The 27039-nt window shown below is 60.3% G+C and overlaps 1 protein-coding gene across 3 annotated transcripts; it reads left to right on the top strand.

Annotated features, from left to right (window-relative positions):
• Positions 1-1631: 1631 nt before the first annotated feature.
• Positions 1632-26513, top strand: CELSR2 (cadherin EGF LAG seven-pass G-type receptor 2). 3 transcript variants are annotated; one of them, XM_032881556.1, is made up of 34 exons: positions 1632-5055; positions 9579-10226; positions 12078-12300; positions 12731-12846; positions 13029-13117; positions 13541-13698; positions 14076-14239; positions 14391-14516; positions 14875-15041; positions 15333-15620; positions 15704-15878; positions 16111-16252; positions 16418-16538; positions 17157-17340; positions 17509-17610; positions 18320-18414; positions 18626-18835; positions 19302-19485; positions 19593-19721; positions 19808-19988; positions 20149-20316; positions 20404-20530; positions 20657-20857; positions 21172-21346; positions 21632-21744; positions 21895-21974; positions 22068-22194; positions 22284-22406; positions 23022-23149; positions 23384-23472; positions 23579-23770; positions 23899-24069; positions 24217-24451; positions 25178-26513. In XM_032881556.1, the coding sequence occupies exons 1-34, from the start codon at positions 1731-1733 to the stop codon at positions 25182-25184; spliced, it is 8763 nt and encodes a 2920-aa protein (XP_032737447.1). In that variant the 5' UTR covers positions 1632-1730; the 3' UTR covers positions 25185-26513. The 3 variants fall into 3 exon arrangements, with proteins under 3 accessions (XP_032737447.1, XP_032737448.1, XP_032737446.1); XM_032881555.1 differs by having other exon boundaries at positions 1633-5055; positions 24780-26513; XM_032881557.1 differs by lacking the exon at positions 23899-24069 and having other exon boundaries at positions 24780-26513.
• Positions 26514-27039: the final 526 nt, after the last annotated feature.

Raw genomic sequence — 27039 nt, 5'->3', positions numbered from 1 at the left:
AACTGAGGTACGGGACTCTCACCAAGATCACACAGCCAGAGGATGGGTGGGGGCTGAGACTAAACCCCCAGCCCCCTCCCCAGGCCAGGCCTCATACTGCCTGACCAGACCCCTGGCACCGCACCCAGGTGGCCCTACTGTTCCTGGATATGGGTCCCGGGGTGGGGTATGAAAGAGGGCAGTTCCTTCGGGATCACTGTCCACCAGCACTGCCGGGCTCTTCTTCATGTTCCAGTTTTCATGCCTGGGCCACTCCCAGGACTCCTGGAATCCCACACACCCCTTTCAAGTGGAAGGTTCAGGCTGCAGACGTACACTGGGCAAAACTGGTTGGTAATCACAAAGCTGTGAGTGGAAAGAGGGGAACAGCAGCTGGACACTGATGGGGAAGGAGGGAGGGGGCAAGAGGTCATCTCTCCAGGCACCAGCCTGGTGAAATCCACCAGTCTGGATCCAGGAAGCCTGAGTCCTAAAGCTTGGCTTCATCCCTCAACCACCTTGTGACCCTGTACAGGTTTCAGCGTTTCTGGGCTTCAGAGCCCAGTAATATTAGTATTTTAGTTTATACCAGCTAGCTCTGGCTTCAACACTCCCAACTTAGCTCCTCCTGAAAAGTCCGAATGCTGTCCCAGTTGAGACTGGGGTCATTCTGCCCAGCAGCTGGACCCCAAGGGGCATCCTAGTTAGATCACAACCTGGAATAGGTGTGGGGATGGGAGCCTTAGGACTTCACTGGGTGTTGCCAGGGAGATGAGGTATCTTTCTGGAATATGGGGGAGGCTTTATATTGTTGAACAGGGCCCTTTTAGCTCAGTCTTATCCTGACCCCAAGGGCTTTTATCAGCTGCCAATCATCCTAGGTGCAGGCTGTGTGAGGTCGGCCCTTGGCCTCTGAGAGCCCTTCCAAATGTTTTTTGAAAACCTCTAAGCATACTTAAGATACTATCACCATTATTCTCATTCGTTGTCTGTCTTTTGACTGTTAATTCCTCTCGAACCTGTGGTAGGGATCTGTCACCCGCCCAGTGGCAGGCCTGGGGAGGGATTGGGAATGGAGGTCTGGCCAGCGGAAATCCTAGAACGTCGGTGCGGAGGAGGGCGCTGGGTGGGGCCCACCTCCTTCGGTGCGGCTGGCGTCGCCGCTTTAAGGCGGCGGCGGCGCGAGCAGGTCTATGGTAATGAGCCGCCGCCACCGCCGCTGCTACCGCCGCCGCTCTGCAGAGCTCGCCCGCCCGCCGGGGAGGCGAGGGATCGTGGGGCTGGGCCCTTGGCCGCGGCGACAGCAGCAGTTGCGGCGGGGACGTGGGGCGCGAGCGGGAGGCGCGGGGCCGTCGAGGAGGGCCGGGGTCCGGGTGCGTAGCTACGCGGACGCAGGTGGGCCATCCCGTGGGGGCGAAGGGGGCACCTCGGGACTCGGGGAGTCGGCAGGGCCAGGGGCGCGCGGGGCCCGCGGGCGCAGGTGGCGAGAGCCGGGCGCGCAAGTGGAGGCGCAGCGCCAGCCCGCGGTGGTCGGGGTGACCCGGGAGCGGGCCGGGAGCGGTGCGAGCCCGGGTGCGTCGGAGGGCTCAGCGCCGGGCCCCGCCGAGGCAGCGAGGCGCAGGCCCGGAGGGGCGCTCGAGTGGCCCCCGGGGACCGGCGCCCCGGCCCGGGCATGAGGCGCGGCGGGGCCGGCTGGAGCCGGAGGAGGAGCCGCCGCCGCCGCTGACCCGGCCGGCCGGGAGCAGGGAGAGATGCAGAGCCGGGCAGCCCGCGCCCCCCTTCCAACGCCACTGCCGCCGCCGCCGCTGCTGCTGCCGCTGTTGCTGCTACTGCTGCTGCTGCTGCCGCCACTGCTGGGAGACCAAGTGGGGCCCTGTCGTTCCCTGGGGTCCGGGGGACGTGGCTCCTCAGGGGCCTGTGCCCCCTTGGGCTGGCTCTGTCCAGCCTCAGCTTCCAACCTCTGGCTCTACACCAGCCGCTGCAGGGATGCAGGGACAGAGCTGACTGGCCACCTGGTGCCCCACCACGACGGTCTCAGGGTCTGGTGTCCAGAATCCGGAGCTCACATCCCTCTGCCGCCAGCCCCTGAAGGCTGCCCATGGAGCTGTCGCCTCTTGGGCATTGGAGGCCACCTCTCCCCACAGGGCAAGCTCACCCTGCCCCAGGAACACCCGTGCTTAAAGGCTCCACGGCTGAGATGCCAGTCCTGCAAGCTGGTGCAGACCCCAGGGCTCAGGGCAGGGGAAAGGTCAACAGAAGAGTCCATGGGCGGGCGTTGGAAAAGGAATGTGAATACAGCTCCCCAGTTCCAGCCCCCCAGCTACCAGGCCACAGTGCCTGAGAACCAGCCAGCTGGAACCCCGGTGGCATCCCTGCGGGCCATTGACCCAGATGAGGGTGAGGCAGGCCGGCTTGAGTACACCATGGATGCCCTCTTTGATAGCCGCTCCAAACATTTCTTCTCTCTGGACCCAATCACCGGCGCTGTAACCACAGCGGAGGAGCTGGATCGGGAGACCAAGAGCACCCACGTCTTCAGGGTCACGGCGCAGGATCACGGCATGCCCCGACGCAGTGCCCTGGCCACACTCACCATTTTGGTGACGGACACCAATGATCACGACCCTGTTTTCGAGCAGCAGGAATACAAGGAGAGCCTCAGGGAGAACCTGGAGGTTGGCTATGAGGTGCTCACTGTCAGAGCTACAGACGGCGATGCCCCTCCCAATGCCAATATTCTGTACCGCTTGTTGGAGGGGCCTGGCGGCAGCCCCTCAGAAGTCTTTGAGATTGACCCTCGCTCTGGGGTGATCCGAACCCGTGGCCCCGTGGATAGGGAAGAGGTAGAATCCTATCAGTTGACAGTGGAGGCAAGCGACCAGGGTCGGGACCCGGGACCACGGAGCGCCACGGCTGCTGTGTTCCTGTCTGTGGAGGATGACAATGACAATGCCCCTCAGTTCAGTGAGAAGCGCTATGTGGTCCAGGTGCGCGAGGATGTGACCCCGGGGGCCCCAGTACTCCGCGTCACAGCCTCAGATAGAGACAAGGGCAGTAACGCTCTGGTGCACTATAGCATCATGAGTGGCAATGCTCGGGGACAGTTCTATCTGGATGCCCAGACTGGGGCTCTGGATGTGGTGAGCCCTCTTGACTATGAGACAACCAAGGAGTATACCCTCCGGGTTCGGGCACAGGATGGCGGCCGCCCCCCACTCTCCAATGTCTCTGGCCTAGTGACAGTGCAAGTCCTGGATATCAATGACAATGCCCCTATCTTTGTCAGCACGCCCTTCCAGGCTACTGTGCTGGAGAGTGTCCCCTTAGGCTACCTGGTTCTCCATGTCCAAGCCATCGACGCTGACGCAGGTGACAATGCCCGCCTGGAATACCGCCTTGCTGGGGTTGGACAGGACTTCCCCTTCGCCATCAACAATGGCACAGGCTGGATCTCTGTGGCAGCTGAGCTGGACCGGGAAGAGGTGGATTTCTATAGCTTTGGGGTAGAAGCCCGGGACCATGGCACCCCAATGCTCACTGCTTCAGCCAGTGTCAGCGTGACCATCCTAGACGTCAATGACAACAACCCCACCTTCACCCAACCAGAATACACTGTGAGACTCAATGAGGATGCAGCCGTGGGCACCAGCGTGGTGACGGTGTCGGCTGTGGACCGTGATGCCCACAGTGTCATCACCTACCAGATCACCAGCGGCAATACCCGCAACCGCTTTTCCATCACCAGCCAGAGTGGTGGTGGTCTGGTGTCACTTGCCCTGCCGTTGGACTACAAACTTGAGCGGCAATATGTACTAGCGGTCACGGCGTCTGACGGCACGCGGCAGGACACGGCACAGGTGGTAGTGAATGTCACAGATGCCAACACCCATCGTCCGGTCTTTCAGAGCTCCCACTATACGGTGAACGTCAATGAGGACCGGCCCGCTGGCACCACGGTGGTGCTCATCAGCGCCACGGATGAGGACACAGGTGAGAATGCCCGCATCACCTACTTTATGGAGGATAGCATCCCCCAGTTCCGCATTGATGCCGACACAGGGGCTGTCACCACCCAGGCTGAGTTAGACTATGAGGACCAAGTGTCCTATACCCTGGCCATCACCGCCCGTGACAATGGCATTCCCCAGAAGTCTGACACCACCTACCTGGAGATCCTGGTGAATGATGTGAATGACAACGCCCCACAGTTCCTGCGTGACTCCTACCAGGGCAGCGTCTATGAGGATGTGCCCCCCTTCACCAGTGTCCTGCAGATCTCAGCCACTGACCGTGACTCTGGCCTTAATGGCAGGGTCTTTTACACCTTCCAAGGGGGCGATGATGGAGATGGTGACTTCATCGTAGAGTCCACGTCAGGCATCGTGAGAACGCTTCGGAGGCTAGACCGTGAGAACGTGGCCCAGTACGTTTTGCGGGCATATGCGGTAGACAAGGGGATGCCTCCAGCCCGCACGCCCATGGAAGTGACGGTCACCGTGTTGGATGTGAATGACAATCCACCTGTCTTCGAGCAGGACGAGTTTGACGTGTTTGTGGAAGAGAACAGCCCCATTGGCCTGGCTGTGGCCCGCGTCACAGCCACTGACCCCGACGAAGGCACCAATGCCCAGATCATGTACCAGATCGTGGAGGGCAACATCCCTGAGGTCTTCCAGCTGGACATCTTCTCTGGGGAGTTGACTGCCTTGGTGGACTTGGACTATGAGGACCGGCCCGAATACATCCTGGTCATCCAGGCCACGTCGGCTCCCCTGGTGAGCCGGGCCACAGTCCACGTCCGCCTGCTTGACCGCAATGACAACCCACCCGTGCTGGGCAACTTTGAGATCCTTTTCAACAACTATGTCACCAACCGCTCAAGCAGTTTCCCTGGGGGTGCCATTGGCCGCGTGCCTGCCCATGACCCTGACATTTCAGACAGCCTGACCTACAGCTTTGAGCGGGGGAATGAACTCAGCCTGGTCCTGCTCAATGCCTCCACAGGCGAGCTGAGGCTGAGCCGGGCACTGGACAACAACCGTCCTCTGGAGGCCATCATGAGCGTGCTGGTGTCAGGTAAGGAAGGGCCCAGGTGGCATCGGGTGGGGGTGACCCCTGGGGGAGGGCCTGGGCAGCTGTCCAAGGAGGAACCGCTGACCTGCCCCTCTGCCCAGTGCCTGGCACAGAGGTTGAAGGGCCAGAGCAGCTTGGGAAGGAGCCCTAGGAATCCTGGGGCCCCGCCTGCCGCCCCAGGCTGGGCTGGGCTGCTTTGGTTGGCTGCCCCCTGCCTACCACCGTGTGACGTGGCAGGGGAAGTGTTGCGAGGCTGCCCTAGCTACGGCTGCCAAGATTGTGAAAAAAGGCGCGTGGAGAACTGGGGGGCCAGGAGAGCTGGGGGAGGGGTAGAGAGGGCTGTGGTGTGTGGGTGTGAGAGGGGGAGGTGAGCCGCCCCCTCAGCACCCCTTCATGCCCGGCAGGGTATTCCTGTGATCTCATAACAGCCTTCTGACAGAGCAGAGGGCGCTGGGGCACAGGGTTGCCGCCAAGGGGTCAGGACCCCACAGTCGGGCCTCTTCTGGCCCCTTCTGGCTCCCGGCTGAGCCCCAGACTGGCTGAGGGGGACTTTGTCTAGTGCATTCTTTTCCCTCCAGGCAGAAAGAGCCTGGCCTGGCTACCCCTTCAGAGCTCCAGCAGGAAGTGAAGCCAGAGCTTATTGTCTCTGTCCAAACAGACCCCACTGTCAGAGGCCACCGTTCGGGGTCCAGCTTGGGGGAGGGGCTGCAGTGAAGCCAGGGGCAGGCTGAGGCCTCCTGGGCCCCCTTGCCACCCCACGAGCTGTTTTGGCAATGCTGGGCCTTCTTTGCTGGCTGTGACCAGCCTGGGCTCAGGGAATGGGGTGTGGGACCAGGATGAGCAAGGGGACTTGTGGCCTTTGAGGGTAGAGCCCCCTGCTCTGGTGGGGAAAGAACAGAGTCCTGGGGCATGGGAGCCTGGCCAGGACCCAGGCTGGGCATTCCTGCTGCTTGGCCAAGCGCTCAGTCTGCAGACTCCCTGGACAGAGGGCTGGGGGAGGAGAGTTGAGTGGGGGCGGCATTCTGTCTTCTCCATCAGCTATGGGGAGTGGCAAGGAGGGGGCCAGCCCCAGGTTGCTGAGTCCCTTCCCCAAGCTTGGGAACCACTGGCACCCCCATGAGGGCCCCTTCTTAGGAGCATCCCGCAGATGGATGGGCCAGGGTACCCCACTCCAGACACATCAGGGAGGGATAGAAGAGAAGAGTCTGGCACTCCTGTCACCCCAGAGAGTCTGGGCCTGGAGGGGAATGAGAGGCATGTGGGATGCAGGGTGTGGTTCAGCCCCCTTCCCGCTCTGGGTCCTTCCCGGACAGGTGCCTCCCCTGCCCCACTCCTCAGGTGGCCCTGGGAACCCAGGCATGTGAGCTTTTAGAGGTCATGGACAAGGTTCTGTGCCTCTTGAAGCTTCAGTTTCCCTCCAGGAGCAAGTGAAGGGCTGGAGTTCCTGGATCTTTTATCCTTCTCTGTGCTGGGAGAAGTAAGCAGCGGGGAGGGATGGAAAAGAAGGGGATTTTCCTCTTGTCCTCCCCACAGCCTGTCCTAGGTGAGAGTAGCAGGACACTGAGGAGGCCCCACCCAGCCTGCAGGCTCCTACCAGGACAGAGCTCCTGACGATAGCTCCCCTAGAACAGGAGGGAAGGCCTCAGGCTGGCCCTCTAGCCCTGGCCCCATCCTGTCCCCTCAGCCCTGACCCTTGGAGGCAGTCACCACGGCAACCCTAAAGTTCAGGGAGGCTGGGGTGAGGGGGAATTGACTCCCACTGCCCCTTTGTTTCCCTTCTCTTGTTCTTTGTCTCTCTCTTTCTTTCCCGCCCCTGCCTCTGCCCCTGCCCATGGGGGCCCTCCTGCTCTGCCCCTCTCTGTGGCCTTCTCCTGATCTCCTGTGCGGCTCTCTCCTCCTTTCCCAGTTTCTCCATTGCTGGCTTTTTTCCTGGATCTTTGTTTTCCCCTGTTCAGTCTCCACGTCTGTGCCTCTCTGCCTTCCCCGTCTCTTGTTCCCTGGGGCTGACGCTACCCCAGCTCTGGCTGGATGGCTCTCCTGAAGCCCCAGTTCTCCCTGCCTCTTTCTTACTCTCCTGGGACACACAGGAGCTCCTGTGCACCATCCGGTCAGCTCCCAGAGCGGCAGACCCTATCCAGGCCTACAGCTTCCTCTGGCACATCTGCCAGGGGAGGGAGGCTTGGATCTGATTCTGCCACAGTCTGGGACCTGGGACCCCTGTTCCCACCTTGCCTGGGCACCTGAGGGGTGACCCAGGTCAAGGCAGGGGAGAGGAACAAAGAGCAAGAATTGAGCAGTACGTTGATTGCTGGGGATGGGGGACCACAGAGGAGGGGGCAGGTGGCCACAGATGGTAGACCAGATGGGAAGCAACGAGACACATTGGGTGAGGGGCATGGGCGGGGCCTGGGACTGCCAAGGGGAGGCACAGGGAGGAGCGCTTGTTCCCAGGGCTGAGTGCTGGTGAGGTTTCTCTTGTTCATGGGCTTTGACTGCCTCCTCCCTTCCCTAATCAGTTAGGGGCACTGTGTGGACTCTTGGGCCACTTTCTGCCTGGAGGGACTATCCCATCAAGGAATCAATGCGCAGAGGCACCAACTACACAAGAGGCCTGTGCCAGCTCCATACCCCAGTGCAGGGTAGTCTGAAAGGGAGGAAGCAGAGCCTGAGGTCATCGATCTGGGCAGGCTTCCTAAAGTAGGTGAGCTTGGGGCCGTGAGAGAAGTAGGAGGACTGTGGCGTGGTATCTGGGTAGGCCAGGTGGGAAGGCACAGAATGTTCGGTGGCTGTAGACAGGAATGGGAGGAGCAGGAGTGGGTAATGACAAGCAAGCTTGCTGGTGAGAGCTGGCGGGCTTCGGCAGTCTCAGGTGATGAGGCTGGAGGGCAGGTGGGTGGGCTGAGAACGGGGCTTAGATGGGTCCCTGCCTTCAGCCTTCCCAGGCTCAGCTGAGCTGCCTGGGGTAGTTAGCCACCTCAAATAGGTGTGGCATAGAAGCAGAATCTATTCCCAGGTTCCTCTCCTACTCCCACCCCGCCCCAGAAACACCATCTCCTGACCGGTTCCTGCCAGGGAACATCAACTCGGGACCCCTGCTGTGCTTTGTGTTTTATTTTTAAAAAAGATTTTATTTATTTGAAAGAGAATGAAAGAGAAGGAGCACAAGTTGGGGGGAGAGGTAGAGGGAGAAGCACACTTCCCTCTGAGCCAGGAGCCCGATGTGGGGCTCGATCCCAGGACCTTGGGACCATGACCTGAGCCACCCAGGTGCCCCCTCCTGCCCTCACCCCACTGTGTTTTAAAGACCATTTCTTCACTATGGAGCCATCAACATTTCATTATTTACTAAACACCTACTATGTGTAGGACATTGTAATAAATAAAAACATGAATACTCTTTAGAGCCCTGCCAAGCCACTTCCCCCTCCCCACAGGCCTCCAGCTTTCATTTCAGAGCTAAACAAAATCCACTGCCATGTATATGTGCATTCAGGTGTGTACGGAATTTCTGGGCTTAGAGTGTGGGTGGAGTGAGACACTAGAGTGTGTTAGCACCTGGCTGTTTATAAGTGAGTGTGTGGCCCACAGGTGTGGCAGGCATTCGGGTACAATGTGTGAGCCAAGTGGGCGATGAATAGCTGGAGGCCCAAGGCCAGAGGAGGGATCAGCCTAGTGGGGCTCTTCTGGGCTTTCAGATTGGAGAGCTGCCCAACCCTGTCATCACTGCCCCCCAGATCCCTCACAGCATCAGGCAACGGGTGCTGCAGCCTCTGGTAGGGTGGCTCAGCTGGATTTCCTGGGGTGAGCCCCCCTACCCCCCAGCCCCAGGCTATCTTCAGCAGCCTGGAGAGTTGGGCAGGAAGAATGCTTTGTGTGGGGCGTTGCTATGGGGATAGTAGGCCTGCGCCCAAGCAGCTATGGGGCTCAGTGGGAGGGGGACTGGGTGGCCCACTGACCCAGTTCACCCCCCACTCTGCTTTGGTGGGGAAGGAGGGAGCACAGACAGGGTCAGGGGTATGGTAGTGTTGAGATATAGAGGCGGAGGGGGCAGGATGATTGTTTTTGTGGGTATCTTGTGGTGCTCTGGGCCCTATAGAAAGGTAAGACATAGGCAAAATCAGGTTCTTGTGCAGGGAAGCCCAGTCTGGTATAAGGGAGCCAGACTCACAACTTGGGCAGGGAAAAGGTGCACAAACATTAAAAAATGTACCATTCTTCACAACGGAGGGTTTTGGGAAAGTATGCAAAGAGAATTTGTGAAAATCAACTCCCTCTAAGGGTCTATGGGGGCTGATCCCTCAAGGTGTGACTTGTCTACAGGTGACATATATGTAGTTTCTTGGGCCCCTTTTGCCAGTTAGAAAAGGGAGTCCATTGTGGCAACTGAGCAATGCAGGGGTGTGTGGGCTAGATCTTAGCTCCCCCTCCCTTCTCGGGGCGCTCCTACCCAGTGCTAGGTCTATGGCTTGGCATCCCCGCCCTCCCCAGCTCCACGTCAGGTACTGACCCATGTCGTTTCTCTGCAGACGGCGTGCACAGTGTGACCGCCCAGTGCGCACTGCGTGTCACCATCATCACGGACGAGATGCTCACGCACAGCATCACACTGCGCCTAGAGGACATGTCGCCAGAGCGCTTCCTCTCTCCCCTGCTGGGGCTCTTTATCCAGGCGGTGGCGGCCACGCTGGCCACCCCCCCAGACCACGTGGTGGTCTTCAACGTGCAGCGGGACACCGACGCCCCTGGCGGCCACATCCTCAATGTGAGCCTGTCCGTGGGCCAGCCGCCGGGGCCCGGGGGCGGGCCGCCCTTTCTGCCCTCTGAGGACCTGCAGGAGCGCCTGTACCTCAACCGCAGCCTGCTCACGGCCATCTCCGCGCAGCGCGTGCTGCCCTTCGACGACAACATCTGCCTGCGCGAGCCCTGCGAGAACTACATGCGCTGCGTGTCGGTGCTGCGCTTTGACTCCTCCGCGCCCTTCATCGCCTCCTCCTCCGTGCTCTTCCGGCCCATCCACCCCGTCGGAGGTCTGCGCTGCCGCTGCCCGCCTGGCTTCACGGGAGACTACTGCGAGACTGAGGTGGACCTCTGCTACTCACGGCCGTGTGGTCCCCACGGGCGCTGCCGCAGCCGTGAGGGCGGCTACACTTGCCTCTGCCGCGACGGCTACACAGGTGAGCTGGGGGCGGGGCCTGCAGGGCGGACACCACAGCGCCAGCGCAGACCTGGCCTAGGGCCGGGGCAGCCTCGTTCCTTCCAGAGTAAGGTAGAGGTTGCCCCGGCCCTAGGCAGATCTGAATTGCTTTTCCACACCTGCTGGGGAGAAAGGACGGGGGGAGCCCTTCTTCTCAGAGTTCGCCTTCCACTCCCCATCTCAGGCAGCGCAAGTGAGGCCAGCACCAGCTCTAGACGCAGCCCGCTTGGGTTTGTATTCCAGCTTTGCCACGAGTAGTTAGTTGTGTGACCTTGGGCAAATTACTGAATCTGTCTGTGTCTCAGTTATTTTCAAATCGAGATAATGAATCTACTTACATCATAACATGGTTGTAAGGATTAATTTAATTAACTAAATACATGTAAAGCTAGTCTTTGGAAGGTGTTGGCTGTGATTTAAGAGACCCCTGACATCAGATGACTTGTTCTGAGTCTCACCCCCACAGCTTAACTAGCCCTGAAGTGGGGCCTGGGACCTGGTCTCCACCATTGCTGAGAGTCACCGTTTGGGCTATAAGCAGTGGTTTCCTTCCCAGGCATTGAGGGGATGGCATAGAAGAAACTGGAGGGGTTTGGGTGGGGGGCAGGATTGTTTCAGAAGGTCGTTGTACCAGAGTGACCCTGAGCAGAAGAGCTCCACTCCTGCCCAGGTGCTGGAAGAAGGGTGAGGCCTTCCTGTGGGCCTGTGACCTGGGTCTTTACACATCCCCTCCCCAGCCTCTCCCCGGGAGGCTCACTGACTCTGCTTTGTGCTCCTGCCCCTGCAGGATCCTGCTTCTCCTCAGGACACCCCCTTCTCCTCTCCTCCTTGGGCCCTTCCTTCCCAGATGGTTAGGCCTTATTCTTTCTCCTTCACAGCCATGCCCACTGGCTCTGCCAGCAGTGGCAGGCAGACCCCACCAGCCTTCCCTGCTGCATCTTCCTGCCCAGAACTTGCCAGACTTGACTCCTCTCAGCTGCTGCTGTGGGTGGGGGTGGAAGGGAGGGGAGGGCTTGGGGGATGGGAGGGGAGTCTTTGTCCAAGAGGATGGGGAGGGGGGCTTAGAGTAGGCGAACAACAGTTGCCATGGAAACAAGAGCCAGTCACTAGGCACAGGAGCTGAGAACCTATCTCTAGAATCTGGGAATGGGGAGGGAGAGAAAGGGGTGGATTTTCCATCTGATGTTGGAATTTTCAGCTCCTCCACTAAAATCCTGGTCTGCTCCCAAGGCTCCGTTCCCTGCTCTGTCGCATCTCCCAAGTGCACAGAGGACCTCAGTCTGGACCCCAGGGCCCAGGGTGGGAGTTCTCTGCCCCACTCCTGAGAGTCCCCAGCTTCACACCCCCCGCCAACTACCCCCCTCTCTCCACCCAGAACTCTGACAATCCAAGTGGAAGCCTAGTCTCATCCGCCCTGAGGGAAACTGATCTTGGCGCCTGACAGGAACAAAAGCACCAGTGGGAGAGAGGGAGGAAGAGGGTTTGGCGCCAGCACTGGTGTCCTGCAGGCTCTTTCCTCCAGGCACATTCACCCCTGTGGGAACAGAACACCCCCCAGCTTGCTCCGTAGCTGTGACAGCAGAGGCTTACTAGGACTTGGGCCTTCTGACCAGGGGACCTGGCAGACCTGTGCACTTGAGCCCCAAATAGGAGTACAGAAGGGCCTGGGAGCTCCAAGAACTTGCAGGGTGGCAGTATAGGGGAGGGTGGTGAGGATGCTTGGGAGAACTTGGGAGTGTTGACGGAGGTATGGCTGGGCCCGGGGAGGCATCCCAGTTCCCCTCCACCTTCTCGGGCACTTGGTTATTACCCTGCCTTTCCCCCTGCCCAGGTGAGCACTGTGAGGTGAGTGCCCGATCAGGCCGTTGCACGCCAGGTGTCTGCAAGAATGGGGGCACCTGTGTCAACCTGCTGGTGGGTGGCTTCAAGTGCGACTGCCCGTCTGGAGACTTCGAGAAGCCCTACTGCCAGGTGACCACACGCAGCTTCCCTGCCCGCTCCTTCATCACCTTCCGTGGCCTGCGCCAGCGCTTTCACTTCACCGTGGCCCTCTCGTGAGTGGCTGGGCACTGGGTTGGGGGGGGGGCGGTGAGGGAGGGCGGTGGGAGCCTGGGATGTCTCCCCTTCCTCAGACAGAGTAAGAGGTCAGGCAGCGAAAGTGCTGGGAGCAGGTTGTTGACAGAGCCAGGTCAGCATTTCGAGTTGCCTGTGCACTGTGCCAGCAGCCTGTCCTCACCCACCCGGATCACTGACCACTCCTCCTACTCACTTTCAAGAGTGGGGAGCCATGGGGTCAGGGGTCTGGTTTCAGATCTGGTGTGGGCTCATCGTCCACACTTGAGCTCCATGGCCCATGGAGCCAAGGGCCATGGTGTCGGCCCTTTGGAGGGTTCTGCATAGGATCAGGGGCTAGTTAGGTTGCTGGAGTGTTTGGGATTAGCTAGGTGCCCCATTCCCTGCCCCCTACCTTCAACTCCCGCTCAGGTTTGCCACCAAGGAGCGTGACGGGCTGCTGTTATACAACGGACGCTTCAACGAGAAGCATGACTTTGTGGCCCTCGAGGTGATCCAGGAGCAGGTCCAGCTCACCTTCTCTGCAGGTGACCCTGTTTGCCGCACGTCCTTGTCCATCTCCCAAAGGCCCTAGGTGTCTTGGCCCCTGATCCCAAGTCACACACACACCTCCCCCCAGCCAGACCTGGGTCCGGTCCCAGCCATGAGCATACCCTCCCCATTCCCAGCCCTCATCTGCTGTCCCAGCTCACCTGGGTCCTTTCCCCAGGGGAGTCGACCACCACTGTGTCCCCATTCGTGCCTGGAGGGGTCAGTGATGGCCAGTGGCACACGGTGCAGCTGAAGTACTACAATAAGGTGGGTGTCGGAGGGGGTCAGGGAGTCAGTGGCTTCTGTCCTTGCCTCAGGTGTTCAGACTGAGGTGGTGCTTTATCCAGGGGCGGGGGGAGGGGCGCTGGTCACGGCACTTCTGGCTGAAAGGGAGGGAGGGGGGTGGGCTGGGCCGTTCTCCTTTTACCACTGTGTGGTGCTCGATGCTCCATGTCTTATTAGACAGGCATGGACTCCAGTCACTGTTGAGGAAGGCAGGTAAGCCTTCTCTGTTGAGGAAGCCTCACTGTTGAGGAAGGTCCTGTGAGCACACTGAATGTGCATGTGTGTATGAACTCACATGCGTGTGTACAAAGGGGTGTTTGCAGGTGCTGGTGTCTCTGTGCCTGGCCCGTGAACCTTGTGAGCTCCTTGTTCATGGTTCCCCTTGTCTGCCATCTCTGTCCACAGCCACTGTTAGGGCAGACGGGGCTCCCGCAGGGCCCATCGGAACAGAAGGTGGCTGTGGTGACCGTGGATGGCTGTGACACGGGGGTGGCCCTGCGCTTTGGAGCTGTCCTGGGCAACTACTCCTGTGCTGCCCAGGGCACCCAGGGGGGCAGCAAAAAGTGAGTGGGGTGGGGGGAGGGCTGGGGCATGGGGTGCAGTGTGGGACCAGGTAGGGAGAGCAGGTTGAGATGGTGGGCCTGAGGGGGCCTGGAAATGGAAACCAATCCAGGTGAAGGCCCTCCCTCCCCTTGCTTCCCTTAGCCCCTGCTCAGCCTTCTACAGGAGTTTGGGGAGGGGGGTGGAAGCGGCAAGAATAGGGGATTAGAGCAGGGTCTGGAGGGTGGGTATGCGATGAGGTGAGAGCAGCTCCAGGTTGGGGTGCCTCCCTTCCCCTGTGCTATTCTTCAGGGACCCTTTGGCTCTTGGTCTCTCTGGCCTGGTGGCAGGGAGAGGGGAGAAGAAAGAGCCGGAAGACCCCCCATTTTTGCTCTTCCAGGTCTCTGGACCTGACAGGGCCCCTACTGCTGGGTGGGGTCCCCGACCTGCCTGAGAGCTTCCCGGTCCGCGCTCGGCACTTTGTGGGCTGCATGAGGAACCTGCAGGTGGACAGCCGGCATGTGGACATGGCCGACTTCATTGCCAACAATGGCACTGTGCCTGGTATGGGAGCCTGGGGCAGGGGCCAGGCCCAGAGCCTGGGGTGGAAAGGAGGGCTGTGCTGGTATGGGGACGTGGTGGGGGTTTCAGAGGCCCCTCCGGCCACAGGTTTCCAGTTTGGAGCCCCGAGGGAGCCCCTCTCTCTCCCTTCTAGGCTGCCCTGCCAAGAAGAACGTGTGTGACAGCAGTACCTGCAACAACGGGGGCACCTGTGTGAACCAGTGGGATGCATTCAGCTGCGAGTGTCCTCTGGGCTTCGGGGGCAAGAGCTGTGCCCGGGGTAGGAGAGGCCGCCAGCAGCGGCCAAGGCCCGACAGCTGTTGACAATGCTGGGAACGCTGGCAGGGTCGGGGAAGGCACTGGGCAGGGCCCAGCCAAGCTGGGCTGTGGGCGGAAAAGCGTGTCTGGGCAGAGCCCTGAGAGGGTAGCGCTGGAGACAAAGGGCCCAGTCAGAGGCAGGCCTGGGCACAGTGTGGGGCGGGCCCCAGACAGGTAAATGTTCTGGAGGGCGGGGCCAGCTCGGGGCGTGGGCACTGGGAGAGGCAGTGCCCTACCTCCAGTGGAGCCTGCCCCTCTGAGCATCACACCCCCTGGGGCACTTGGCCACTCTCAGAGTCTGCCTTTATCTGCCTCCCCAGAAATGGCCAACCCGCAGCGCTTCCTGGGCAGCAGCCTGGTGGCCTGGCACGGCCTCTCGCTGCCCATCTCCCAGCCCTGGCACCTCAGCCTCATGTTCCGCACGCGTCAGGCCAACGGTGTCCTGCTGCAGGCTGTCACCCGGGGGCGCAGCACCATCACCCTGCAGGTGAAGCAGGGAGGGGTAGGGGGCAGGCAGGCCTTGAGCTGGGCCACGGTAGCCCCCCTTAGAGGGCTGGGCGGGGTCTTACCTTTCCCCAAGCCCAAAGCAGCTCTGTCCACTTGCTGTCCACTTGTTGGATCACTGCTGCCATCTATTGGCCGCAACGGAAAATAATATCCTTTCCTCTGGGGCCTCAGCGGGCCAGAGGATGGGTTTGGTGGTCCAGCAGAAGGGCAGTGCGCTGGAAAAGCCGATGAAGGCAGGCTGCTGACCCTTTTTTCTTCTCTTCTGGTGAAGCTAAGGGAAGGCCACGTGGTGCTGAGTGTGGAGGGCACAGGGCTCCAGGCCTCGTCTCTCCGGCTGGAGCCAGGCCGGGCCAATGACGGCGACTGGCACCATGCACAGCTGGCACTAGGAGCCAGTGGGGGCCCCGGCCATGCCATCCTCTCCTTCGACTATGGGCAGCAGCGGGCAGAGGGCAACCTTGGGCCCCGGCTGCATGGGCTGCACCTGAGCAACATTACCGTCGGGGGAGTGCCGGGGCCGGCTGGTGGCGTGACCCGCGGCTTCCGGGGCTGTTTGCAGGTGGGCGGCCTCCTCTGCCTTCCCCTCCTCTCCGTCAGGAGGCCCGCTTCATGGAGGGCCAACATTGCTTGTGTCCCTCCTAGGGCGTGAGGGTAAGCGAGACGCCCGAGGGGGTTAGCGGTCTGGACCATAGCCGCGGGGAGAGCATCAATGTGGAGCCAGGCTGCAGCCTGCCAGACCCCTGTGACTCGAACCCGTGTCCTGCCAACAGCTACTGCAGTGATGACTGGGACAGCTATTCCTGCAGCTGTGATCCAGGTGTGCCAGGGGCCCGGGGAAATGAGCGGGTGGGCGTGTCCCGGGGTCTCACTTCAGCTCTGCTGTGTGACCCAAGGCCAATCACATGACCTATCTGAGCCTTGTCTCCTGCACTACAAATCTGTGGCCAGCCTCTAGGGTTCTCAGGTGGAAGGTGGCAGAGTGAGGGCAGGTTTAAACAAAGTGCCCGGGAAGGGTAGGGATTGACCCTCTGTCATCTTTATGGTCCTAGGTTACTATGGTGACAACTGTACTAATGTGTGTGACCTGAACCCATGTGAGCATCAGTCTGTGTGTATCCGAAAGCCCAGCGCCCCCCATGGCTACACCTGCGAGTGTCCCCAAAATTACCTTGGGCCATATTGTGAGACCAGGTGAGTGGACCCGGAAGTGCAGCAGCCTGTCCCTGGGGTGGGGGGGTCCCCCTTAGAGCACCGGGAACTGGGTTGAGCTACAGCCACCATCAGAATGGTCACATGAGGCTGCAGCAGGCAGGCATGGCAGAGGGAGCTCATGTCTGCCTGGGCCCCTCTCTGCAGGATTGACCAACCTTGCCCCCGAGGCTGGTGGGGACACCCCACGTGTGGCCCGTGCAACTGTGACGTCAGCAAAGGCTTCGACCCAGACTGCAACAAGACAAGTGGCGAGTGCCACTGCAAGGTGACTGCCCTGACCTGGGCCTCCACATGGCCGTCTGGGCCTGTGAGGGGAGGCAGTGGGGAAAGCCTTCCCACAGAGAGCTCAGGGCTATGTGCTCTTGCTATGATGGGGGATACAGGTGGCCACGTGCTCTTCTGTGTCTGCTGTTTGAGGGGACCCGAGACCTGTACTTTACTGTGGCGCTCTAGGCCAGCTGTACTGGCTGTTTGCAGCCCACTCTGACTGGTTGGTGTCTTATTGATGGGCTACCCTGCAAACTTTTACTAGTTAAAATTGTTTTTTTTTATGATTTTGTTTTTGCAAGAGAGAGAGCGAGTGTGTGAGTGAGCCCATGTGCACAGGAGTAGGGGTAGGGGCAGAGGGAGAAGCAGGCTCCTGCTGAGCAGGGGGCCCGATGTGGGGCTTGATTCCAGGACCCTGGGATCATAACGTGAGCTGAAGGCAGACACTTAACTGACTGAGCCACCCAGGGGCCCCTAAATATTTTGAATACCACTCCTGGGGGGACCTAAAGTGAGCGAGCCTCTCTTTAGAGGGGCCACAGCCTAAAAGACCCGTGAGCATCCCGGAGAGACAGAGCCTGAGCCAGCGATCCATGTTGTCTGTCCTCCCTCTTAGGAGAACCACTATCGGCCCCCAGGCAGCCCCACCTGCCTCCTCTGCGACTGCTACCCCACGGGCTCTTTGTCCCGCGTCTGTGACCCTGAGGATGGCCAGTGTCCATGCAAGCCAGGCGTCATTGGGCGCCAGTGTGACCGCTGTGACAACCCCTTTGCTGAGGTCACCACCAATGGCTGTGAAGGTAGGATTTCCACGATGGGTCGGTGGCTCTCCTGCTGTGCGGCAGGTCCCGGCATGCCGGGGAGGCCAGGAGCAGGGGTTAGTTGCAGGCCTGAGGGAGGGCTGGAAGCCCAAGCACAGCTCCAGGGGGGGAAGCTGCTTCTGGGTGACCCTGTGTGCTTCCTTGCAGTGAATTACGACAGCTGCCCACGGGCCATCGAGGCTGGGATCTGGTGGCCCCGTACCCGCTTTGGGCTGCCTGCTGCTGCCCCCTGCCCCAAGGGCTCCTTTGGTAGGTGCTGGAAGCCTAGAATGTGATACTGTGGACTTAGTCTCTCATCCCTGGGATGAGGGTGGGAAGCCCCTGGCTGCAAATCCCGGGACCTCTCTCTGGAGACTTCATGTCCCTTCCTTCCTTGGTGCTCTGTTCCTCTGCTCCCAAAGTTGCCGGGATGAGAGACACCTCTATCTTGAACTCTTATGAAAAATGCTGACAAAGCTGCAGCGTTCCTGCCACGGGGATGGATTCTAGAGATTCGAAGAGGAATCAAACAGCGTTCCCATCTGCAGCTCACGCCCTGGAATGGGAGTCTTGCCACTCACAAGGAAGGCAGTCTGGGGGTTAGGGGCTGTCAGGTGTAAGACCCCCCTAGGATAGGGGTTGGTACTGGTCCTTGGATCGATGATGATCAGAGTTTATAAGCAGAGAGCGGCAGGAAGCCCAAACTGATGGCAGCATAGGGGCAGCGATGCTGGGGTCTTGAGGAGAACACACACCCCGTGCTCCTGGAGTCCTCCCTCGGGCCAATCTGGCAGAGGTCTGGGCTCTAGTGTTCTCCAGAGATGTCTTCCTCTTCTGAGCTGGGCTGCAGGAGGGCAGGGCCCTTGTTGGCTTGTTCCTGTCTCTGGCCCATGAGGTGCTGGACCCCAGGGACTCAGGCAGGTCCTGGAAGCCTCCTGTATCTCTCCTGAGGCCTGCCCTCTGGGCTTCCTCCCTCCAGGGACTGCCGTGCGCCACTGTGATGAGCACAGGGGGTGGCTCCCCCCAAGCCTTTTCAACTGCACGTCGGTCACCTTCTCAGAGCTGAAGGGCTTTGTAAGTGAATCTCTTCATCGCTAGCTCCTCTCTCCCCTCCCTGCTGCCGGCTTTGAGAGAGGGGCTTCTGAAACTCCAGGCCCTGCCTCCCGGGGCCTCCACACGGAGTGGCCACTTCTCCCCTTTCCTGAGGCCTTTTTCTTCCTGAGTTCCAGCTCTGTCCTCCGGTGCTGACCTTCCTTTCTCCCTATCCTGTCTGGCTCCATCCTAGGCTGAGCGGCTGCAGCGGAATGAATCGGGCCTGGACTCTGGGCGCTCCCAGCGACTGGCCCTGCTTCTGCGCAATGCCACGCAGCACACGGCGGGCTACTTTGGCAGCGATGTCAAGGTGGCCTACCAGCTGGCCACACGGCTGCTGGCGCACGAGAGCGCCCAGCGGGGCTTTGGGCTGTCCGCCACACAAGATGTGCACTTCACCGAGGTGGGGCTTGGATGGGGCAGGGTTGGCTGGTTAGATGGGGGTCATGGTGAGTGAGCCTGTTCCTGGGGCAACTTGGGGGCCATCCCTGCCTTTGGGGAGGGACCTCCCCACTGGCCTGAGGCCTCCAGGAGCTCCCTTGAGCTGTGGAATTTAGAGTATCTCTTTCTAGCCCTTTTTCTAGTAAGGTGCTGATAGAAACTAATGTTTGTATTGGGGCCTGGTGTGACCAGGCTCCTCGGAGCAGAGGCCCTGCCCACTGTGCCACGGTGGGGAGAGGTCAGCCCCTAATACCTGGGTGGGGGTCCAGGCCCAGGGCCCAGAAGCCCTTAGCTACGGAAGGAGGAGAGAAGGTCTGAGGGAGGGGCATGGTTCGGATGGGTCGCCCTGGCTGGTCTAGGCACAGGTGTGCCAGGTGGTGGGGATGCGAAGGCCCCGGGTTATAGCACCGTGACCACGCCCACCCTAGAACCTGCTGCGGGTGGGCAGCGCCCTCCTAGACGCAGCCAACAAGCGGCACTGGGAGCTGATCCAGCAGACGGAGGGTGGCACGGCCTGGCTGCTCCAGCACTACGAGGCCTACGCCAGCGCGCTGGCCCAGAACATGCGGCACACCTACCTGAACCCCTTCACCATCGTCACGCCCAACATTGGTGAGCCTGGGTCAGGGCGGGGCTTGTGCACAGAACCCCAGGCATGGCCTGCTGGGCTGGGTGCCCACCCGCCTGGCCGTGGGTCTGAACTGTGACCCTCTCCCCAGTCATCTCTGTGGTTCGCTTGGACAAGGGGAACTTTGCTGGGGCCAAGCTGCCCCGCTATGAGGCGCTGCGTGGGGAACGGCCCCCAGACCTTGAGACGACGGTCATTCTGCCTGATTCTGTCTTTCGAGGTCAGTGGGGAGCTGCGGTGGGGGTCGGGAGCCCGGCTGGGGCGTCTGTGCAGGGCCCAGTTGAGTGGACAGTGTCCCGATCCTAGAAACACCAACCATGGTCCGGCCCGCGGGCCCTGGAGAGGCCCAGGAGCCTGAGGAGCTGGCCCGGCGTCAGCGGCGGCACCCGGAGCTGAGCCAGGGTGAGGCTGTGGCCAGTGTCATCATCTACCGCACCCTGGCCGGGCTGCTGCCCCATAACTACGACCCAGACAAACGCAGCCTGAGGTGAGCGAGCCGAAGAGATGAGGATGGGGTGGGGATGCAGGGCAGGTGAGTGCGGGAGCATGGAGAGAGGCCAGGGCTGGGGGTATCCCCCAGCATTGCGGGGTGTCCCCTCAGCCACCAGATGGTCCTAGTGACCGTATGCCTACCTGTTCCTCATCAGAGTCCCCAAAAGGCCGGTCATCAACACGCCTGTGGTGAGTATCAGCGTCCATGATGACGAGGAGCTGCTGCCCCGAGCCCTGGACAAGCCGGTCACCGTGCAGTTCCGGCTGCTGGAGACAGAAGAACGCACCAAGCCCATCTGTGTCTTCTGGAACCATTCCATCCTGTGAGCCTGCACTGGACTTTGGGCAGAGAGCCAGGCCCCTGGGTGCCTTCCCCTCTTGATCTCCTGACTCTGCCTCCCCTCCCGCAGGGTCAGTGGCACTGGTGGCTGGTCAGCCCGAGGCTGTGAGGTCGTCTTCCGCAATGAGAGCCATGTCAGCTGCCAGTGCAACCACATGACGAGCTTCGCCGTGCTCATGGATGTGTCCCGGCGGGAGGTTAGACCCCCAGTGGGGGGTTGGGGGGACAGGGGCATGCGTGGAGCTAGGGGTGGGGGCCCAGGGCTCTGGGCTGGATGCTCAGGCCCGGCCCTTCCTAACTCTCCTGGTCCCCCTGCCCTGCAGAATGGGGAGATCTTGCCGCTGAAGACACTGACCTACGTGGCCCTAGGGGTCACCTTGGCTGCCCTGCTGCTTGCCTTCCTCTTCCTCACAGTCCTGCGTGCCCTCCGCTCCAACCAGCATGGCATCCGACGGAACCTGACTGCTGCCCTGGGCCTGGCGCAGCTGGTCTTCCTCCTAGGAATCAACCAGGCTGACCTCCCTGTAAGACCTCTTTCCTTACCCAGAAACCATCCACAGCTCGCAGTCCTCTCTGGCTCCCTAGGAGTCCTCCCTGGCTGTCTGCCGCAGTCTCTGCTTCTGCAGTAGCAGCTCTGATGAGCTCAGCCCCACACCTAGCCCACAGTTTCCTGTTCTTGAGCTCCCCCTCACTTCCCCGGCACCCTAGAAGTACCTCTCTCTGGCCCACACTTCCCAAAGCACCACCCCACACCCCGGTCCTCCCTGTCTGCCCAGTAAGTCAGAATCCGTGCCCTGGAGGTGCCCTGGTCACTGACCTGGCATGGCTGGGCCCCCAGTTTGCTTGCACAGTTATTGCCATCCTGCTGCACTTCCTGTACCTCTGCACCTTCTCCTGGGCCTTGCTGGAGGCCCTGCACCTGTACCGGGCGCTCACCGAGGTGCGCGACGTCAATGCTGGCCCTATGCGCTTTTACTACATGCTGGGCTGGGGCGTGCCCGCCTTCATCACAGGTACCCCACCCCATTCCCGGTCTGGGGCTCTACATTTCCAAGCCTGGGGTCCACCTTCGTGCCATGTTCTCTCCATCCACGCCCCTGTGCCCCAGGCTGAGTCCTCCTCTCAGCCCCTGATGCTTCCCACCAGGGGCTGGGTCCCCCGTCCTGGAGAGGTCGGCAGGGACACAGGGTGGGTGGAGCCCTTCATCCCCTGTACCTGGCCCCGTGAGCCCACGTGACCCCTGACTGATTCCCGAGGCCCTACCACTGCTTCCCCTGCTGTTGTCACCGTACCCCCAGGTCTAGCTGTGGGCCTGGACCCTGAGGGCTATGGGAACCCGGACTTCTGTTGGCTGTCCATCTACGACACGCTCATCTGGAGTTTTGCTGGTCCTGTGGCCTTCGCAGTCTCAGTAGGTGTCAGAGAGTGGGCTGAGGGCCAGCAGGCTGAGTGTGTCCTCAGGGTCCCCTTCAGGTGTAGTGCCACTGCTGGGCCCCTGTGGGGTGGGGTAGGAGCTGTCTGTCCCCTGATGATGCCCCTCCCCAATCTCCTGCCCTGCTAGATGAGTGTCTTTCTGTACATCCTGGCGGCCCGGGCCTCCTGTGCTGCCCAGAGGCAGGGCTTCGAGAAGAAAGGCCCCGTGTGAGTATGGGGTGTGGGTGCCTGGGCAGTGGGCAGTGGGCTGGCGGTGGTGCAGGGGACCTCCGGGCCGGGCTCACAGCCCCTCCTCTCCAGCTCAGGCCTGCGGCCCTCCTTCGCCGTCCTCCTGCTGCTGAGCGCCACGTGGCTGCTGGCACTGCTGTCTGTCAACAGTGACACCCTTCTCTTCCACTACCTCTTTGCTGCCTGCAATTGCGTCCAGGTGCCTGGCCATGCCCTGTGGAGGTGGGGGATGGGACCTGGCCATGGGGGCCCCAGACGGGCACTTAGCTGCTGCCTGTTGCCTGCCAGGGCCCCTTCATCCTCCTCTCCTACGTGGTGCTTAGCAAGGAGGTCCGGAAAGCGCTCAAGTTTGCCTGCAGCCGCAAGGCCAGCCCTGACCCTGCACTGACCACTAAGTCCACCCTGACCTCGGTGAGGGGGCCAGGGGCCCGGGACTTGGAGGGCTCTGGGGCCGGGAGGAAGAGACAGGAGCCCCAAAGAGCTTGTTGTCTGTGCTTTGTGCCCCACTCTTTCTCCACTCCAACATCATTTCTTGGGAGGAGGAAGGGCTGGGGAAATGGTATGTGTAGCCCGGGAAGAGCAGGATTTGGGGCTGGCGAGGAGGGTTTGACTCAAGAGAGATGGGAGTGAAGCTAGGAAAAACAAGGCCAGGAAGGGGCCAAGACAAGTGATGCAGTCACGGGCACCCAATGTCTGAGAATCCCTGGCTCATCTTCGTAAATTTTGTGTCTCCCAACGCACTCTTGGGAGATCATTCCTGGTACCAGCTTTTACCAGGTAGCCGTCTGATGGAGCTGAGTCCGGAGTGCTTAGGGTGCACGGGGCTTGCACAGCTAGGTCAGAGCTACATCCACTACCAGGCTCTCATATGGGGTCGTGCGCGGCTGAGATATTGGGCCTTTCTCCTCCAGAGCTGGGCATGTGGGAGGTAGACGTTAGGGCAAGCTCCCTTGGCCCTTCCACTCCCCATCCTGGGGCCGTCTCATCCTGCTTCCCCACTTACTGACTGCTCCGTTCCCTGCCTAGTCCTACAACTGCCCCAGCCCCTATGCAGATGGGCGGCTGTACCAGCCCTACGGAGACTCAGCCGGCTCTCTGCACAGTGCCAGCCGCTCGGGCAAGAGTCAGCCTAGCTACATCCCCTTTTTGCTGAGGTGAGCGCTGGGGTTCGGGGCGTCGGCAAGGGGCTCAGAGCACCACGCAGGCTGGAGGCCAGGCCAGCCACCTGCTGGGAGTCGTATAGCACACAGGAGGCTGACACGCGTGACAACTTAAATTAGAAGCAGGAGGGGCACAGGGCAGGAACTGGGAACCCGGAGAGAGAGAAAAGAATGGGACACTGGGCAGGGGGCTGGCCTGAGCCCTCCAGCGTGGTCTTGTCTTCTCAGGGAAGAGTCCACACTCAACCCCGGCCAAGGGCCCCCCGGCCTGGGGGACCCAGGCAGCCTATTCCTGGAAGGTCAAGACCAGCAGCATGGTGAGAAAGGAAGCTCGTGCTGGCCGATCGGGGGGCAGCTGCCAGGCTTTCGCGGAGGGCGTGCAGAGGCGGGTGGGTCAGCTCTGACCTCTTCCCTGTATCCCAGACCCTGACACAGACTCTGACAGTGACCTATCCCTGGAAGATGACCAGAGTGGTTCCTATGCCTCTACTCACTCGTCAGACAGCGAGGAGGAGGAAGAAGAGGAGGAAGGGGCCGTCTTCCCTGGAGAGCCGGGCTGGGACAGCCTGCTGGGGCCTGGCGCCGAGAGACTGCCCTTGCACAGTACCCCCAAGGGTGGGCCAGCGCCAGGGCTGTGGCCTTTGAGGGGTCAGCGGGAGGGCAGAGAGCCAGGGACTCCTGGGGTGGTGACTTACCTAGTTGTCTGCCTTCTCTGGGCCTTATCTACATCCTTTCTCCACCAGATGGGGGCCCAGGGCCCGGGAAGGCCCCCTGGCCAGGAGACTTTGGGACCACAGCAAAGGAGAGTAGTGGCAATGGGGCCTCTGAGGAGCGCCCGTGGGAGAATGGAGATGCCCTGCCTCGGGAGGGGTCCCTTGGCCCCCTTCCAGGCCCCTCTGCCCAACCTCACAAAGGTGAGTGGGGCATGCCCGGCTGCCATGGTCCCCCGTTTGGCAGCCTCCCACTTCACATTCGCCTTGTGGCTGGTAGGGCTCTCTAGGGTAGCTCCTTGACCCACCGCCTGCTCCTCATGGCACCTGCCCCCCCACCCCGGCCCACAGGCATCCTCAAGAAGAAGTGTCTGCCCACCATCAGTGAGAAGAGCAGCCTTTTACGGCTACCCCTGGAGCAAGGCACAGGGTCTTCTAGGGGCTCCTCAGCCAGCGAGGGCAGCCGGGGCGGGCCCCCTCCCCGCCCTCCTCCCCGGCAGAGTCTCCAGGAGCAGCTGAATGGGGTCATGCCCATCGCCATGAGTATCAAGGCGGGCACAGTGGATGAGGACTCGTCGGGCTCCGAGTGAGTGGGGCTGGCTGGGTGGGACAGGGGGCAGCCCCACAGAGCCCCTGGCTGGGCTCAGAGCCACTTCCAGGCCTCCCCAGGCTGCTCTGGCCGGCAGTCGGGGAACCAATGGGTTGGTGTAGCCCAGCTCCCTTACTGTGATGTGCCCGCAAACCATGGGGACCCGTGGGGTCAGCTCAGCCTGCATCAGGCGAAGTGAGGGAGGGTGGGGAGCTGGGGGTTGCTTTCCTGTTTCCTTCTCCTGGTGGAAGCTTCTCACTGTCTTCTCTGCTCCAACTAACCCCCTGTCTGCCTTTTCTGTCACTTTCCTTTCCTGCCTCTCCAGATTTCTCTTCTTTAACTTCCTGCATTAACCCTGGGCCAGTGGTTCCTACACCCTGCGGCTCCCTTACCTTCCCCAGCTGCACTCATGCCCCACTCCTGTCTTGTGCTTTATCCTGCCCCTGCTCCCCACCGCCTGCCCGCAGCAGCGACGAAACGTCCATCTGAGGAGCCTGGGCCTTGCCGGGAGGGGCACCCACCCCACCCAAGGCCATCTAGTGCCAACTCCCTCCCCCACCATCCCCTTCACTGCACTTTGGACCCCTGGGGCCAACATCTCCAAGACAAAGTTTTTCAGAAAAGAGGAAAAAAAGAATTTAAAAAAGGATCTCCACTCTTCATGACTTCAGGGATTAATTTTTTTTATATGCTGGAAACTGACTCCCCTTTCCCTTCCCAAAGAGGATAGGACCTCCCAGGATACTTCCCAGCCTCTCCTCAGTTTCCCATCTGCTGTGCCTCTGGGAGGAGAGGGACTCTCGGGGGGCCTGCCCCTCATTTGCCATCACCAAAAGGAAAGGACAAAGCCACATGCACCCAGGGCATCGAGCCCTGCCGGATGCACCCCGGCGGGCCTCAGTGTGGTGAGGGCGTCAAAGGGCACTCCTCACCCTGCCTGTGCTGCCCCTCCCAGGAACTGAAAAAGCCCCGTCCGGAGAGGGGGCAGAAGGACTCCGCGCCCCCGGACCCCCAAATGCTGCATGAACACATTTTGAGGGGAACCCGTGCCCCTGGGTGGAGGCCGGGCCACCCCAGCCCCTCTCCTTTCCCTGGACTCTGGCCACGTGCTACAGCCCAGGCGTTTGCTCAGTTCGCTGACCCAAAAGTGCTTCATTTCCCTGCCTGACCCACCTGGGGAAGGCCAGTCACGTGTTCAGTTGCGCTTCTTTGCTGTGGTGTGGGTGGGAAAGGGAGGAAGAATAAGGCCAGGGCTGGCTCAGTTGCCCCCAGAAGTCTTAAGCACAGGTCTCAAGTCCGGGTTCTGGTGTCCACGCAGCCACCCCCGCAAGATCAGACAAATCCCATTTTGTCTGATTACTGTGGCCTCTGAGATGTGTTCTATTTTTAACCCCTTTTCGGAATTGGCTCTCTTCTTCAAAGGACCAGGTCCTGTTCCTCTTTCTTCCCCTTCTGCCACGCCCATCCTCAGCTCCCTGCGAAGAGAGAGTTAATATATATTTTTATTTATTTGCTTTTTATGTCGGGATGGGTTCGTGTCCGATCCCAGGGGGGCTGATGTGGCTGTGACAGGTCAGGTGGGTACCCAGCATTCCTGGTGTGGGCGGGTTGAGGCCCTTTCCCTCGATCCAGGCTCTCATCTCTTGCCTCCTCTCCTCTTGCAACCCCAGTTTTGCCAACCGCTGTTCATTTGAGTTACCGTGTACGCTGAGCATGTATTCCCCACTTGTCACTGACTTTCTTCTGGAGCAGGTGGCTAGAAAAAGAGGCTATGGGTGGGGAAAAAAATGTTCCTGTTTCTCACATGTAAGGCTGGTTGCTTGGTTTTCTGCCATGGATTCTCCCCCTGAACCCTCCCCTCAGCAATTCCTACAAAGGGTTAAAAATTTAACTGGTTTTTAACTACTGATGACTTGACTTAAAAAATACAAAGATGCTGGATGCTAACTTGATACTAACCATCAGATTGTACAGTTTGATTGTTACTGTAAATACAGTAGGGTTTTGTGTTTTTTTTTTCATTTCCCCATACCACTGAATAAACTGTTGTTCTGTGCGGGTTGAGTGCCATCATCTTGTTTCTGTGGGGTGCCCTGTGCTTCTGGAGCGAGGCTCTGGAAAACACGAGCAGGCAGGGCCCTGGGAGGGCCCAGAGGTCAGGGGACTCAGATGTCACTTGCCAGTGAGCTAGCCTTGCCACCAGCACCCCAGCGGTGCTCTCCAGATAGCCTCTTCAGCACAGAGCCCATGTCCTGGTGTGTCCAAGGAAGATGTGGCAGGCGGCAGGAGAGTATCCTTTTATCAGGACAGGAGGGACACGTTTTCAGTGGAGAGGCTGCAAAGAGCAGGCAGGTTTCCAGTCCAGCCCCTCAGGGCTGAGTCCTGGGGACAAAATTCGGGAGACAGGGAGGGCAGAGTGGCTGAGTGGCTCAGTGACGACGTACCTTTTGACTTCACTCCTCTGGGTCATTGTGTGTGTTTTCCCATCAGAAATGAAGCAACAATTCACACTCAAGTCACCTACGTGCTCTGCAACATTTTGTCTGCGAGTTTTCTGTTTTCCAAGGCTCTGGTCAGCAGACTAG

This window comes from Lontra canadensis, unplaced genomic scaffold, assembly GCF_010015895.1.
Source record: "Lontra canadensis isolate GAN:19392208 unplaced genomic scaffold, GSC_riverotter_1.0 scaffold75, whole genome shotgun sequence".
NCBI classification, from domain to species: Eukaryota; Metazoa; Chordata; class Mammalia; order Carnivora; family Mustelidae; genus Lontra; species Lontra canadensis.
Note: the sequence above shows the minus strand (reverse complement) of the source record. Positions and strands in the feature narration are given on the sequence as shown.

Bases quoted from the DNA above. Each gene is read 5' to 3' on its own strand.
- CELSR2 (XM_032881555.1), top strand. From the start codon at position 1,731: ATGCAGAGCCGGGCAGCCCGCGCCCCCCTTCCAACGCCACTGCCGCCG. The intron at 16,539-17,156 runs GTGACTGCCCTG...CCTCCCTCTTAG, and splicing joins GTGGCGAGTGCCACTGCAAG to GAGAACCACTATCGGCCCCC. The intron at 18,415-18,625 runs GTAAGTGAATCT...GCTCCATCCTAG, and splicing joins TCTCAGAGCTGAAGGGCTTT to GCTGAGCGGCTGCAGCGGAA.